The sequence below is a fragment of the Pan troglodytes genome, chromosome 6 (genome assembly GCF_028858775.2).
Source record: "Pan troglodytes isolate AG18354 chromosome 6, NHGRI_mPanTro3-v2.0_pri, whole genome shotgun sequence".
NCBI classification, from domain to species: Eukaryota; Metazoa; Chordata; class Mammalia; order Primates; family Hominidae; genus Pan; species Pan troglodytes.
The window spans coordinates 166,640,036-166,656,076 of NC_072404.2; the positions used below are offsets into that span (position 1 = coordinate 166,640,036).

At 46.2% G+C, this 16,041-nt stretch overlaps 1 protein-coding gene across 25 annotated transcripts in view; it reads right to left on the reverse strand.

The window, feature by feature from the left end:
• Window positions 1-16,041, reverse strand: part of PRKAG2 (protein kinase AMP-activated non-catalytic subunit gamma 2) — a 321,562-nt gene that overhangs the window by 63,739 nt on the left and 241,782 nt on the right. For 17 of the 25 annotated variants that reach the window (XR_010158707.1, XR_010158706.1, XR_010158710.1 and 14 more), the window contains one exon: window positions 11,846-11,915. The exons of 3 other annotated variants lie outside the window; for them this stretch is intronic. Coding sequence is in view for 10 of the 22 variants with exons in the window: in XM_024358104.3 (XP_024213872.1) it covers window positions 11,846-11,915 (70 nt within the window). In the remaining 12 variants the exon portion in view is untranslated. Of the gene's footprint in view, window positions 1-11,845; window positions 11,916-12,347; window positions 15,647-16,041 lie in introns of those variants that run through there. 5 more of the 25 variants (XR_010158716.1, XR_010158715.1, XR_010158717.1 and 2 more) reach the window with 5 other exon arrangements.

Here is a 16,041-nt window from a genome sequence, read left to right on the forward strand (position 1 = left end):
TATTAACGATTTTTAAAAAGGAACATATGTTGAATTTTATTAATTGCTATTTCAGTATCTACTGAGATGACTACCAGTTTCTCTCCTTTATCAACGACATTAATTCCTTAGGCAATTTCTTCTTTTTCTCTCTCTCATTCTTTCTTTCTTTCTTTAGAGATAGGATCACATTATGTTGCCCAGGCTGGCCTCAAACTCCTGGGCTCAAGAGATCCTCCTACCGTGGCCTCCCAAGAAGCTGGGACTAGATTTCTCAATAGATGGCTTTGTTTTTTTGTTTTGTTTTTTTTTTTTTGAGATAAGGTCTCACTCTGTTGCCCAGGCTAGAGTGCAGTGGCATGATCACTGCTCACTGCAACCTCAAACAGACAGGCTCAAGCAATCCTCCTGCCTCAGCCTCCTGAGTGGCTGGGACTACAGGCATCTGCTACCATAGCTGGCTAATTTTTTTTTATTGTTTGTAGAGATGGGAGTCTCGCTATGTTGTCCAGGCTGATCTTGAACTCCTGGCTTCAAGTGATCCCAAAGTGTTGGGATTACAGGTGTTAGCCACCACATCCAGCTCCTTAATAGATTAAAAAAAATTTTTTTAATTAAAAAAATTAAAGATGGGGTTTTGTCATGTTGCCCAGGTTGGTCTCGAACTCCTGGGCTCAAGTGATTCACCCACCTTGGCTTCCCAAAGGCCTGGGATTACCCGATCCACCCATCTTGACTTCCCAAAGGGCTGGGATTACCGGCAAGAGCTACCTCGCCCAGCCTAGATTTCTTAATCTACAGAAGAATACTTGCATTTCTAAGATAAACCTTACTTGACCACAATATATTAGGCTTTTAATACTGCATAGCTAGTGTTTGTTTAGGAGCTTTGGCCATATTTTAAATGTAAGACTGATTGCTTGTTTTCTTCTTTGTGTGCTATCTTCCTCTGGCTTTGATTTCAAGATCAAGCTAGCCTTACGGAAGGAGCTGGGAAGTGCTCCATATTTTCCTATGTTCTAAAATAATTTAAATAAGGCATTAATTGTTCCTGAAAAGTTTTACAGAATTCATCCGTAAACAGGCTGAATAGAATGGTATGCTCTTCTGTAGCAGAAGAGGAATAAGACCTTTCAATTATCTTATTTAAAAAATAGCTTTGTTGGGGCTGGGTGCAATAGCTCACGCCTGTAATCTCAGCACTTCGGGAGGCTGATGTGGAAGGATGGCTTGAGCCTAGGAGTTGCAGACCAGCCTGGGTGACAGAGTGAGACCCTGTCACAAAACAAAACAAAACAAAACAAAAAACCAACAAAAATAGTTTGAGATATAATTCACATTCATAGGTTCGCCAATTTAAAGTGTACCATCTCTGTTGCCCAGGCTGGAGTGCAGTGGTGTGATCCTGGCTCTCTGCCACCTCCACCTCCCAGGCTCAAGCAATCCTACCATCTCAGCCTCCCAAGTAGCTGGGACCACAGGCGTGCACCACCACACCCGGATAGTTTTTGTATTTTTTTTTGTCGAGATGGGGTTCGCCATGGTGCCCAGGCTGGTCTTGAACTGCTGGGCTCAAGGGATCCTCCCACTTCAGCCTCCCGAAGTGCTGGGATTACAGGCGTGAACCACCATGCCCGGCCGGTGTGCTTTGATCAACATTACTTTTAAAGATCTCTGCATTTATAGTTAAGAAGCTTCTCTTCTTTCTAAAGCTTTGCATTTTCTCCCATTTTTTCCTGAACAGACTGGACAAAGGTTTATCCACTTTACTGACTTATCCAAGAACTAAGTTTTTGTTTTTATTAAGCATGACTACCTTTGTAGTTGATTTCACTGATCTATGTCATTTCAGTAGACTTTAGGAGGGAAGAGAGGTAAGTGAATATATTCAGCAAACCGCTGACTCACAAGAGTGGCAGAGCAATTTGGTGAATTCATTCTGATGAATTCAAGATGGGCACTTCATCCAAGTCCCCGCAAGTGTCCTGAAGTTTGAGACTCTGACAAAAGGCTATCCTAACTCACAATGAAACACTGGAGTTTCGCAGAGATTACACATACGTCCATAAATGTGTGCACCTCTTTGGGGTTTTGCAATATAATGGATCTTTCTGTTGTGCGTCCTCTGACGGTTTCTACTATGGCGTGCCATTGTTTTTACACTGTGTGACAGCACTGACAAGAATTACTACTGCAAATCAAAACACAAAAAAACCATTGGCAGAGCCATTACAATAAGTCACCAATAGAAGATGTCAGGTAGCAAGCCAGTGTTCACCAATGGGGACTACTCAAGGTACTCCCAGTTCAAATGGGAGGCAATGGAGAAGACAGAAGCATCTAGACCAACCCTAGGTCAGAATTGTTACTGCCTTTCTTGTGAGCTTGAACAAATTGATACCCTTGAGCCTGAATTTCTTCATTTGTAAAATGGTGACACACCATCTTTCCTGAGAGCATTTCTCAGGAACAGGGATAAGCACAAACATCCAATCGCAAAAGCTGCCAACTATATGTGGCATACATACCTGTGTTCACATGGGGCAAAGTCTGACAGTGCAGAGGAACAGAATCGCTGGAATCACTTTAAATTTTTGCTCGGTTTCTTCTTGTCTTCCTAGTCATCATTGCAGTCACTGCTGATGGAGACTGTACTACATCCCAGGCCCTCTAATGCAGCGGCCCCCATACTACATCCCAGGCCCTCTAATGCAGTGGTCCCCAACCTTTTTGGGAGGGACCAGTTTCGTGGAAGACAATTTTTCCATGGATGGGGGAGCAGGGGGATGGTTTCAGCATGAAATTGTTCCACCTCAGATCATTTGGCATGAGTTAGAGTCTCATAAGGAAGGCTGGGCACGGTGGCTCACGCCTGTAATCCTAGCACTTTGGGAGGCTGAGGCAGGCAGATCACGAGGTCAGGAGTTTGAGACCAGCCTGGCCAACATGGTAAAACCCCGTCTCTACAAAAATACAAAAATTGGTTGGGCATGGTGACAAGTGCCTGTAATCCCAGTTACTTGAGAGGCTGAGGCAGGAGAATCGCTGGAACCTGGGAGGTGGAGCTTGCAGTGAGCCGAGATTGCGCCACTGCACTCCAGCCTGGGCAACAGAACAAGACTCTGTCTCAAAAAAAAAAAAAAAAAAAAAGCTCATAAAGAGTGTGCAACCTAGATCCCTTGCTTGTGCAGTTCACAATAGGGTTCGCGCTCCTATGAGAATCTAATGCTGCTGTTGATCTGATAGGAGGTGGAGCTCGTGAGGTAATGCTCGCTCGCCTGCTGCTCACCTGCCGTGTGGGTTGGTTCCTAACAGTAGTGGTCTGCGGCTAGGGGGTTGGGGACCCCTGCTCTAGTGGATATCATGCCCATGTTATTTAATCCACATATAATCCTCCTGGCTAGGTACTATTATTATTTCCAAGTTACATATGAAGAAACCAAAGCTTTAAGTAATTTACTAAAGTTCTCACAGTTATTAAGTAGAAGAAATGAGACTCTAAGGTGAATCTGACTCATGCTCTTAATTGCTATGGCTCTAATTACACATGCATTAAAAAAGGGGGGTTACATCGTATGTATGTATAAGCTTCAAAGCTAGAGAAGTCAACGTGAAGACTGAGAGCCAAGGAAAGAGGGTAAATAAGCATCTTACAATGCGCATGTGTGTACTGGGGAGGAGGTCTTGACGGAACAATGAAACATTCCACTTCCAAGAAAATGTGGAAAATGATTCATAAAATAACAACTTATTGCTAGCAACTTCCTGTCAGTTACAAATGACCAAAGTACAACCTAAAATAAAATGAATCAGTTAGCATGATGTTCAGAAACCTCATTGATGTTATATAAATTCAGATACATGGGAAACAGCTCCAAGTGGGACAGAAGGCACCGTGTGTGTGTGTGTGTGTGTGTGTGTGTGTGTGTCTGTGTGTGTGTGTACATATATATATATATATATATATTTTTTTTTTTCAGATAAGGTCTTGCTCTGTTGCCCCAGCTAGAATGCAGTGATGCCATCATGGTTCAGCGCAGCCTCAACCTCCTGGACTCAGGTGATCTTCCCACCTCCCATGCCTGGCTAATTTTCTGTATTATTTATTTATTTTTATAGAGACAGGGTTTCGCCATGTTGCCCAGGCCGATCTCGAACTCCTGGACTCAAAAGATCCATCCGCCTTGGCCTCCCAAAGTGCTGGGATTACGGGGTGAGCCACAGCACCCGGCGGCGGCAGCAAATTAAACAGATTAAAAAGTGACTAAAATTTAGCCAAAAGGTTCCCAGACTAGTTCCCTTCCCCCAAAATCGCTCTTCCCTTTTCATATCAGAGATGAACCTGGCTCTGTTCCCCCTAACCTTAGCACAAGTGTAATCACGGCCATGAAAGGAAGGTGTCAAGGCGATTTCCTCGGATGTCAGATTCCGCAGGCGAGCCATCCCACTCTACCCACTTGCTACTGCCTTCAGTTATTCAACTGCAAACGTCACAAGCCCTGATGTCACCGTCGGGTGGAGAAGCCTTTCACACCTCCAGGGTTCACTCAGTCATTTCACTTCCTCCGTTGCTCCGCCCTCACTGCTCTTTGATTAGCGCACCATCAACATGGCAAATGCAATTCCTCTCATTTCTCCAATGCCTCAAATAGAAATGCCTTATGTCTTTGTAAGAAATAACATTGACCACCTGAAGTATGGCAAGCCTAGGTGCCACAGTAAAAGCATAAGCTCCAAAATACATACGTTCATTTGTGTGACAAATGTTTACTGAAAACCAAGTTTCACTCATCCCAGTGGCCTCAAGACCTGGCAAATATTAAGATTTCAGTCTCCATCCTCACAGAGCTTACAATGTAATGGCAAATAAATGGGAGGGGCTACTGGGAAACACAAAGAAGTGCATCCCCCTAACAGCACCTATCAATTGTGAGGGATCATGAGATAGCATGGGAAGTCCTCATCAGGGCTTCTGGGAAGGCTTCCCTGAGGAAGCGACATCTAACCTGAGACTTGGAGAAAACCAGCAGGTGGCCAAAGGAGAGGAAGGAATGATTCAAGGTGCAGGAGCTGTCTGTGTAAAGTCTGGCAGGCCTGGAGGAGCAAGGCAGTTTGAGGAAGCTGATGAAGGCCAGAGTAGCTGGAGGGAAATGCAGGGAGGAAAGAGGCACCAGGTGAGGCTGGGGAGGGAGGAGAAGGGGGCAAGGAGGGCGTGCCGGGAAGTGCGGACTCCTACAGGCAAAGGAAAAGTACCAGAGGCTTTAGAAATGAAAGCGATGGGATTAGAAATATGTTTGAAGGAAATATCTCCAACAGCAGCATGGCAAATTAATTGGAGGGGGCAGAGCAGGTGCTGGGAGAGCTTGGCTGCTGGAACGGTCCATAGGAAGATGACACTGGCCGGGAGTGAGGGAGAGAGGTGAACAAGCCGGAAGCAGCAGCAAGGAGCTGTTCTCTTGGACCTGGAGTCAAACAGCTTTCCTGTTAAAACAGCTGGGAGGATGCGGGCATTTATGGAATCAGCCTGGTTAAAAAGAAAGAAAACAAACCGAAGAAGGAAGGGGAAGGAAGGAGATGGGCACAGAGAGATCAGTGTCAGGGGAATCTGAGCCGTGGAGGAGAGCACGACCTCCAGGCTGAAGGCACAGGATGAGATGTAGGCCTCAGACAGGGCAGCGAGAAGCCCATATCCAGTGCTCCAGGAGGGAGGGGAATCGTATGGGATGTGAGTTATATCACAGGGGTCCGAAGCATGGGTAAGGACTCAGCACAGCTGGCTGTGGGGTTGGAGCTGAACAGCTGTAGGGCCAAGAGGCCATTCTTCAACACATCCACCAGGAAGCAGAGAAAGTTCTGAGATGGGAGGTCATATGGCCCTAGAGCAATGGCCAGAGGTGCTCAGTGCCCTGGGCCCTGATGACTTTCCAGCTGGTTCCAGTTACTTGCGAAGACTGGTGACGAGTCCCACTTACCAATACCCCCGAATCCTCCCAGCATTGTCCTCTGCTTAAACTAGTCAGGGATCTTCCGGTGACAAAACCTCTATCTACTCCAAGACAACAACCCTACCTCACCAAGTCGGAGACACCACCAAATGTGAAGTCACGTCCTGACTTCAGAGATACTGAAATGTGTACCTAGACCCTACAGAATAGGGCAATATGTTACATATGGCGCCAGCTCCAGAGGAACAACTTTAATTACAGGGATTTCATACAATTGTAACTACTCATAATCCAGAAACAATAAGTCTCTTATCTACGAGGATTGTGTGAACTCAGCAGGGAAGGGTAGAGTTTGGAAAGCAGATAATCACCCGAGCCTTCTTGTGCCCTAAGTAATGATCGACAAGTACCAGACTGTGCCCACACACCTGCCACTTTGATATCTCCACCAGCAGAGGTCAGTGCCCCGCAGTAGAGTCAAGAAACCTGCAAGTTGACGCTTGGCTGTGAGAGTCAAGGGACAAGGGAATAATTCAATAGATGACCACAAATACACAGGGAGGCAATTCTCCCTTAAGCAAGTTCCAGCAGCTTCTAAGCCTTGTTTTCATTATACTCCCCTCCCTGAGTCTTTTTTATACATTCTCCCCTAACTGTCCTACCCCCACGACATTTTAATAGCACAGATATACTGTGTATTTATTCATGTACCGTGGCCCTTTGGGTGGCCAAAACCCACTGTAACAGCTGCAATTTTTTTGTCTCCCAACAAGAACCGATCTTCACTTACTCAGGGTGTTACTCACTCCAGTTGAGAATGAATGAGTTTTGAGTGAACACACATTTTTGTTTTGTTTATTTGTAAAGAGTGATTATTGGTTGCTTTGGGGTCTGATTTTCAAGCTAGAGAGAAAAAGCAAAAGATCACCAAGTGCCGGCCCCCTGGTTTTATAGAGAAAACTCTTAACGACAGCAATAACAACAAAACAAAGCCCGGAGAGGCCTCACGGGTTGTCCAAGGAAATACAGGCCCTTCATCACAGATCTGGGCCTGAATCCCGAGATGCCTCACTGAAAAACAATGCTTTCTTTCCCTCCTACGAAAAGTGGCCCCTACTTTTACCTATTTTGATCACTGTAGGTGAGGCTGACCAGTTTTGCTAGAAACAAGCAAGATTGGCTGGGTGCAGTGGCTCACACCTATAATCCCAGCACTTTGGGAGGCCGAGGCAGGCAGATCGCTTGAGGCCAGGAGTTCGAGACCAGCCTGGGCACCATGGTGAAACCCCATCTCTACTAAAAATACAAAAATTAGCCAGGCATGGTGGTGCATGCCTGTAATCCTAGCTACTCAGGAGGCTGAGGCAGGAGAATTACTTGAGCCTGGGAGGCAGAGGTTGCAGTGAACTGAGATTGTACCACTGCACTCCAGCCTGGGCAACAGAGCGAGACAAAAATAAAAAGAGAGAAAAATAAAGCAAGATTGAGGCACGTTCTGGAAAGAAGATTCTATTTCGTTGTTGTCATTTTGTTTTTGTTTTTTGGAGACATGAAATTACTCCAGGCTGAAGTACAGTGGTGCAACCATATGCGCTCGGGTGATCCTCCCACCTCAGCCTCCCAAGTAGCCGGAACCACAGGCGTGCACCACCATGCCTAGCTAATTTTTAAAATTTTTTATAAAGACGGGGTCTCACCATGTTTCCCAGGCTGGTCTTGAACTCCTGGCCTTAAGCAATCTTCCTGCCTCTGCCTCCCAAAGTGCTGGGATTACAATGGTGAGCCGCCACGCCCGGCCTGGATTCTACTTTGGAAAATCTTTGCAAGTGAAGAAGAATAGGACAGAATGGCTGAACTGGGATGAAATAAGCGGCAAATGAGGAGGAAGAGGAGAGACAGTCAGTCTGGCAAGACACTCTCTCCTAAGAAGCGGGTAAAATCGCCACAGCAAGTTATCAAAAACTTGAAACAGCCCAGCTCCTCCGGCAGCTGGGAGAGAATGCAGACAGCTCTAAAGAGGCTGCAGACTTCATGAAGTGGTACCAGAGTAGAGCAGGTTTATTAATCACGGATAAAACTGCTGAATAATTATCTACTTCAAAAAGCATTCATGAGTTGTGTTTAGGTGCTTACAAAGTACTTTGTGCTTGGTCCTGGCCAGTAGGTTAGTTCAAGGCAGTTAATATAGATAAACACAAACACAGCAAAGACGTGGTCGGTGTAACAATTACAAATGTAAAAAGCAAACACAGAAAGGGATTGCTGGCTGGGCACCGTGGCTCATGCCTGTAGGTCCCAGTAGTTACGGAGACTGCAGCCGGCAGATCACTTGAGCCCAGGAGTTTGAGACCAGCTTGGCCATCATAGTGAAACCCCATCTCTACTAAAGTACAAAAATTAGCCAGGCATGGTGGCATGCGCCTGTAGTCCCAGCTACTTGGGAGGCGGAAGCACCACTTGAGCCCAGGAGGTTGAGGCTGCAGTGAGCTGAGATCGCATCACTGTACTTCACCCCAGGTAAGAGTGAGACCCTGAGGGAGGGAGGGAGGGAAAAAAAAAAAGAAAAACCAGATTGCTATGGGCAAGGCCTCTCATACACAAAATCATTTCCTCCCCCAATATGCCCACAAAGTAACTACAAACACTTAATGAAATCATTGAGATCCAAAGCACTGCTGAGAACTTGCTATGTGCCAGCTGTGGTAGTAGGCACGGGGGAGAGAAAGGTGAATGCCAGAGAAGTACAGAGGGTATTCAGAGAAGGCCTCAGAGACCAGATGAGACTTGAGCTGAGCCTTGAAGTCTTACTAAGATCGGTGTGGCATGGGAAGCATGCAGCCCTAATCACGTGCCACCCCCTAAGGCACAGGCACAGTGAGGGAGACACAGAGCAGGGGGCTGGCACACTATGCCTGAGGGCCAAATCTGGGTTTTGGTAAAGAAGTTTTACTGGAGCCGAGCCCCGCCCCTTGGATTGTGTTAGCTGCTTTCTGCTTTCTTGCTACAAGGGCAAACTGAGTGGTTGTGACAGAAACTGAGACCCTAACACCCGCAAAGGCTAAAATATTTACTATCTGACCCTTTACAGAAAAAGTTGGCCGGCCCATGTCCTGTTATTCCAAGAGGGGTCTGTGAACCGGCAGCAGGAGCAGCCCCTGTGCTAGGCAAGTCCCACCACAGACCTAGAGAACTGGAATCTGCCTTTCAAAAAGATCTGTGGCTATTCTTACGCACAGAGAGGGAGGGGCACTGAGCCTGCGGAGTAAGAGAAGTCTGCACTTGTCGGATATACAGACAGAGGAACGTGGTCAAGACTTTCCCATAGAGGAGTGAGGCCATCAAACCCACCCTTACCACGTCCCTCTTGTCGTGGTAAGAAGGGTTGACAGCAGAAAAGGGACGGCAGCTCCTGTCATAACCCAGGCCAAAGACGACCCAACTAGGCAGGGTAGAACTCAATCTTTCTTCCTAACCTCACCAGTGCTTCCAAGATGTTTCTAACAAATATAGTATCAGTTATAACTTATTAGGAAATAGAAAAATCTTGGTAATGAAAATATGAGTAATCATGTGTTTCCACGTACAGCGAATATATCTCGGTTGAAGCAATGCCTCCAGATATCAATGCATACATGAAGACATTAACAGGGTATGATGGATGCTGAAAGATGAAATGAGGATCTCGTCAAGGGCTCCCTATTATGTAGGATATTTAGAGGTGTAATGTCTTACTGTTGGGACTTTTGTCCCTGCTAAATAAGTGTGAGATTCTGCTTGATATTCAATTTTCCTGTATTTTGGATGAATAAGCAATTTAAAGTTCAAAAGAAACAAAGCTGCATTTGGACTACCACGCCAACACTGTTCTTTCTTCCAGCTCAGCTCAGCCTCAAAGTCACTGTTTAACATTCTTCCTCCTTAAGAATCTAGAAAAGTTTGACAGGGTTATTCGTGGGATTCGGTGTGCTTTAAAGGAATGACAGCAATATAGATAAAAATAGATGGGTGAAGAGGGGAAATTCCTTTCTTAGACACTTAGGTTTAATACTTTACATTCATTACATTGGCAGACACAATGAAAAGAAAAAAAAAGTGTATATCTGCTTAGAGAAATGCATAATTAAATTAATAAATCTCAAGTAAGAAGAAGAAACGGGACAGGACACCAAATCTGTGTTGAGAAGAATCTCTGTGTTGGGTTTCATTAATAAAAATCTTAAAAAGCTCATGAATTCAGTACAATGCTTAATGGCACTTAAGCGATAATAGTAACTAACATTTATGAAGTACTCACTATGGGTTTACACTGTTTTTAAATGCCATGATACAGATTGTCTCATTTAATTCTCAAAACACCTGATATTAGCTCTATTTTAGAAATGAGAAAACCAAGGCACAGAGAGGTTAAGTAACTTGTCCAAGGTCACACAGCTAAATAAGTAGTAGCGATTCCTCTCGAACAGAAGCTGCTCTCTAGTTCTTCTTGCCTCCCTGCTAATTTGCAAAAATTGTAACTGTAAAAGACTCTCATTCTTACTAATATGAGACAAAACCCTGGTGATTTAGACATTCAAAATCTTATGGAACGGGCACACCATTCCACCCTGTGGACAGCGGCCAAGATTTGGCCTGCAATATAATAAAACTGAGGAATAGTGAGATGGGTTCGAATGAAGACCCTGGATTATTTTTCTGTAGGATGAAATGCAAATTAAGTCCGGTAAAATTCTGAAATGCAGCACCATTTGTTACCAATAAATACAGACAAACACTTTTAATGACAATGACTATGAACGCGTTCTCTTCCAGCTAACATGTTTGTGAAATGCTGCAGTGAATCTCAAAGATAACAGGCACCCGGCTAATTCTATTGGGTTAACACGTCCATGCTGGCTGTGCAGGCTTATTTAAGTAATTGCCTGACTGTGAATGAACGAGGTATTAAAGTAAAGTTGGCACAAGGGACAGCATCCACATGGCACATTCTTTGTTTCGAGAGCTTTATTCTATCAATACTCCTGGAAAAAAGAGAAGTTGCTAAATAAATAATGGAAGCACACAAGACAGTGTGAAGGCCTTTTCAAGTCCTCGAATTGTCAAGCATCTTATATAAAGTTCTTTCCCGACTCTGAGCTCATCACATTTCATTTTACATATTAATTTTGCGTAAGAGCAAGCTCATCCCGTTCAAATGTTAACAGCTTCAAAATAAGATCCTGGTGAAAGCTCGTCACATTCCATTTTAAATATTAATTTTGCCAAAGAACGAGCTCATGCCTTTCAAATGTTAACAGCCTCCAAATAAGATCCAAGTTATTTACCTGTAAGATACAAGAAGAAGACAGGAGAGGGAAAAAAAAAAACAACCAAGTGAGAGGAGAGGCGACAGAAATGACGGAGTGAGAGGGTCGCCTGAACTCAACACCGATTCAATAACCTCTTCAGGTTTTCCTATTTAACTTTCCCCATTAAAAAAGAAGACACACCCTACCGGTGATATCTTCACAGGCGCAGATAAGGGCACCAGTCTATGATTAAGGGTCTGGACTGTGGGTATGATTCGGGGTTGCCTCCGAGTGCATGGTGACAAGCACAAACAATTAGCGCTCCCTGACACCTTGCTGTAATTCGAGTTCGGCGAGTAAGGACAAAAGGGCCGCCCATCCGTGTGGTTGCCGGGCTCAGGGCTGCGATCTGGGAGCCTGGCTCGCGTCCCCTCCGCGGACGCCCGGTACCCCGCAGCCCGAGCTCGCCGGCGCCCGCATCCCCGCCCCGGTTCCCGCCCCGGCCCCTGGGCTTCCGCAGGACGCAGCTCGCCGTGGGGCAGCGCCGGAGACGGGGCGCGGGGTCCCCGCGGGTCCCGGTCCTCGGGCGGCCGGGCCGTGGGAGCGCCGGGCCGGCAGCGGGCGGGGCGCACTCACCTTCGTCCTCGAACTCCAGCTTCTCCAGCATGCCGGCTTCCGCGGGTCCCAGGGCCGCCGCCAGCGCCGCCTGAGGGGGAGGAGGAGGACAGCGATCAGCATGAGCTGCGACGCTCGTCCCCGGCCGGCGGGCTCGCGGCCGGCCGAGCGCTGGGGCCTGGCTCTGCCGCGCCGCCGGGAGGAGGGGCCTGGCAGGGGACGCGGGCAGCGGGGGCCGGGGGCGGAGCGGGAGCGCTGCCCCCACCCGCCCGAGGCCGCCGCCGCCGCCGCAGGTGGCGCGGCCGCGGCCCGCGTGCCCCTCCGCGAGTGGGACGCGCCGCTCCCCCCCGCGCCTTGGTACGGCCCGCCCGGGAGGAAGCGTGGGAAGGGACCCGGGAGCTCGAGGGCGGCAGCGCCTGGGCCCGGGGCGCCCCCCTCCGGCCGCGGCCCGCGTCCTCCCCGCCGTGCGGCCATTGGGAGAGGCCCGCGGCCCGCCCCCACTCCGCCCCCCGGCGCCGCTCACCTTCCCAGCACCGGCGGCCGCGCTCGGCAGGCTCCACCTGCGCAGGTGTGGGCTCCGCGGCGCGGGGACGGGGACGGGGAGAGGGGCTGGAGGCTGCAGAACGCCCCGGGGCGCCAGCTAGGGGATCCTTTCTCGCTTTCCTCTTCCCTTTCCAAATTTTAGCTGTAACTGCCCATCCTCGGCCCCCTTAACAAAAATCGTTCCGTGGGCTACACGTATTGTAGATGCACTTTGTCGCTATCCATTTTTTTTTTCCAGCATGGAACTCTTAATTCGCGTCCTCTCTTCGCAGCCGAGTGTCTTCTCGGTTGGGGAGCCGCTGCCAAAAACGTACACACCCTGAATCTGGCCCTGGCCGCTCAGGAGCTGGGTATCTGAGACTCTACTATGGCCAACTCAGGTTGGCAGGCTGCGCGGCCAGCAGCCGCTAGCCTCCTGGAAGGGCAGGACAGGCCGAGAGGGGACCGAGGTCCCGGGGACCGAGGTCCCTGGCCCCACGGCCCATCCCTGCAGAGTGCACGGGCGCTGCGAATGCGATTAGCTCCAGTACCGATTAGGGCTGAAAGGAGCTTGGCCCTAGCGTTCTTGCAAGCCGGGCCTGAAAGAGGAAGTCCTGAAAATGCCTCTCGTTTTGCTTTGTCATCTTACTTGCGCCAATCCCTAAGTCTTAAACCCCTTAAAAAAAAGAAAAGGGGTGGGGAGAGAAAAAGAAAACAAAACTAAGATGTTTCATGGTAAAAAGCTACAGCAGATATCATACTTCATAGTGAAAGACTGTTTTCCCTATGAAGTTCAGAAACCAGGCCAGGGTGTCTGCTCTCACTAATCCTATTCAACATGGTTCTAGAAGTACTAGGCCCTGCAATAAGGCAAGAAAAGGAAAGAAAACGCATACAGATTGGAAAGGAAGAAAAACACCTGTGTAGATAACATGTTATCTACATACAAAATATCAAAGAATCTACAAAAGAAAGAAAAAACTCACCTGGAATTAGTGAGTTTGGTAAGGTCATAGCATACAAGATCAACACACAAAAATCAATCACATTTCTATAAACTAACAATGAACACGTGGAAAAATATATAAAACAATATCACTTAATACAATCACTTCAAAGAAAATTAATACTTAGGCATAAACTCAAGAAACCATGTTTAGTAGCTGTATGCTGAAAATCACAAACTGTAGATGAAAGACGAGCTAATAAATGGAGAGACAGTCCTGAGCTGGAAGCCCCAACATAGTAAAAATGACAGTTCTCCCCCAGATTAATCTTTTGGTTTAATGCAATTGCTACCAAATTAGGGTTTTTTTAAAGACATAAATAAGCTTATTCTAAAATTTACATGGAAAGGTGCAAGATCTAGAATTCTATTTATTTATTTATTATTTTTTTGAGACGGAGTCTCGCTCTGTCACCCAGGCTGGAGTGCAGTGGCGCAACCTCGGCTCACTGCAAGCTCTGCTTCCTGGGTTCACGCCATTCTCCTGCCTCAGCCTCCCAAGTAGCTGGGACTACAGTAGAATTCTTTAATCTTGAAGTCGCTTAATACTAAAGCAAACTATATAGATACAGCAATCAAGACAATGGTATTGGCAGAAGAATAGATACAATAATCATTAGAAATAAATAGAAAACCCAGAAATAGACCCATGCAAACATGGCAAACCAATTTTTGATGGAGGTGTAAAAGCAATAGAACTGGAGTAATTGGATATCAAAAGGTAAAAAGACAAAAACAAACCCCAACCTAAGCCTTGCGTTTTACACACAAATTAGCTCACATTGGATCGTGAACTTAAAACTATGAAACTTTTTGGAGAAAATATTTGGGAACTGGGGCAAGGCAAAAGTTAGACTTGACACCAAAAACACAGTCCATAAAGGAAAAACATAAATGGACCTCATTAAAATTAAGAATTTTTGCTCTGCAAAAGACCGTGTTAAGAGGATGAAAAGAAAAGCTACACAGTAGGAGAAAATACTTGCAAATCACATAGCCAACAAATTACTAGCACACTGCCTATAGGGTTAGCCCTGCTCTCCAAGGAATAGCAAAAATAAAATAAAATAAAAATGTCTGGAATACATAAACACTACCAATATTAAACAGAAAAAGGAGAAAATAATCCAATTAGAACATAGGCAAATGACACAGAACTGTTTCACCAAGAAAGATATACAGATGGCAAATTAGTGCATGAAAAGATGTTCAAAGTCATTAGCCATTATATAAATGCGAATTAAAACCACAATGAGATACTACTACACAACTGTTAAAATGGCTAAAATCACAATAATAACAACATCAAATGCTGGTAAGGATGTGGAGAGACAGACAGGATTACTTCTACACTGCTGGTGGGAATGCAAAATGGAACCACTGTTTTTTTTTTTTTTTTTTCTTTTTTTTTTGAGACAGGGTCTCCCTCTGTGGCCCAGGCTGGAGCGCAGTGGACCTATCTCAACTCACTGCAACCTCTACCTCCCAGGTTCAGGCAATTTTCCTGTCTCAGCCTCCTGAGTAGCTAGGATTACAGGCACATGCTACCACAGGTCAACTAATTTTTGTATTTTTAGTAGAGATGAGGTTTCACCATATTGGTCAGGCTGGTCTTGAACTCCCGACCTCAGGTGATCTGCCTGCCTTGGCCTCCCAAAGTGCTGGGATTACAGGCCTGAGCCACTGTGCCTGGTCAGGAACCACCACTCTTAAAAACAATTTGGCAGTTTTTTATAAAACTAAACATGCAACTACCACGTAACACATTAGTTGCACTCTTGGGCATTTATCCCAGGGAAATGAAAACTTACATTTACACAAAAACTTGTACATGAATATTCATAGCAGCTTTTTTGCAACAGTGCAAACGAAATAACAGATGTCGTTCAATGGATGAATGGTGAAGTGGGCTGTGGTAGGTCCATCTATACCGTAAAATACTACTCAGCAAGAAAAAGGAAGGAACTACTGACACATACAACAACTTGGATAGATCTCCAGGGAATTATGCTGAGGGGGAAAAAGCCAGTCCTAAAAGGTCACATACTGTATGATTCCATTTATATTATAGTCTTGAAATAAAATGGTCGAAATGGAGAACAGATTAGTGGATGCCGGGGATCAGGGGCTGGGGTAGGGGGCCAGAGGTGCCTATGGCTACAAGAGGATAATGTAAGAGATCCTTGTGGTGACCGAACTGTTCTACATCTTGACTGTATCAATGTCAATATCCTGCTTGTGATATCACCCTGTATTTTTCCCTATGAGTCAGGCCAAGCTGATTTAATTCTGTGGAGGAAATGACAATAAATTTTTTTTTTTTTTTTTTTTTGAGACGGAGTCTCGCTTTGTCCCCCAGGCTGGAGTGCAGTGGTGCCATCTCAGCTCACTGCCAGCTCCGCCTCCCGGGTTCACGCCATTCTCCTGCCTTAGCCTCCGGAGTAGCTAGGACTACAGGCTAATTTTTTGTATTTTTTTTAGTAGAGACTGGGTTTCACCGTGTTAGCCAGGATGGTCTCGATCTCCTGACCTCATGATCCACCCGCCTCAGACTCCCAAAGTGCTGGGATTACAGGCATGAGCCACTGCACCCAGCCAAAAAATCTTTACTGAAATATAATTCACATACCATAAAATAACTCACCCATTTAAAGTGTGCAGCCCAGTGATTTTTGGAATATTCAGAATT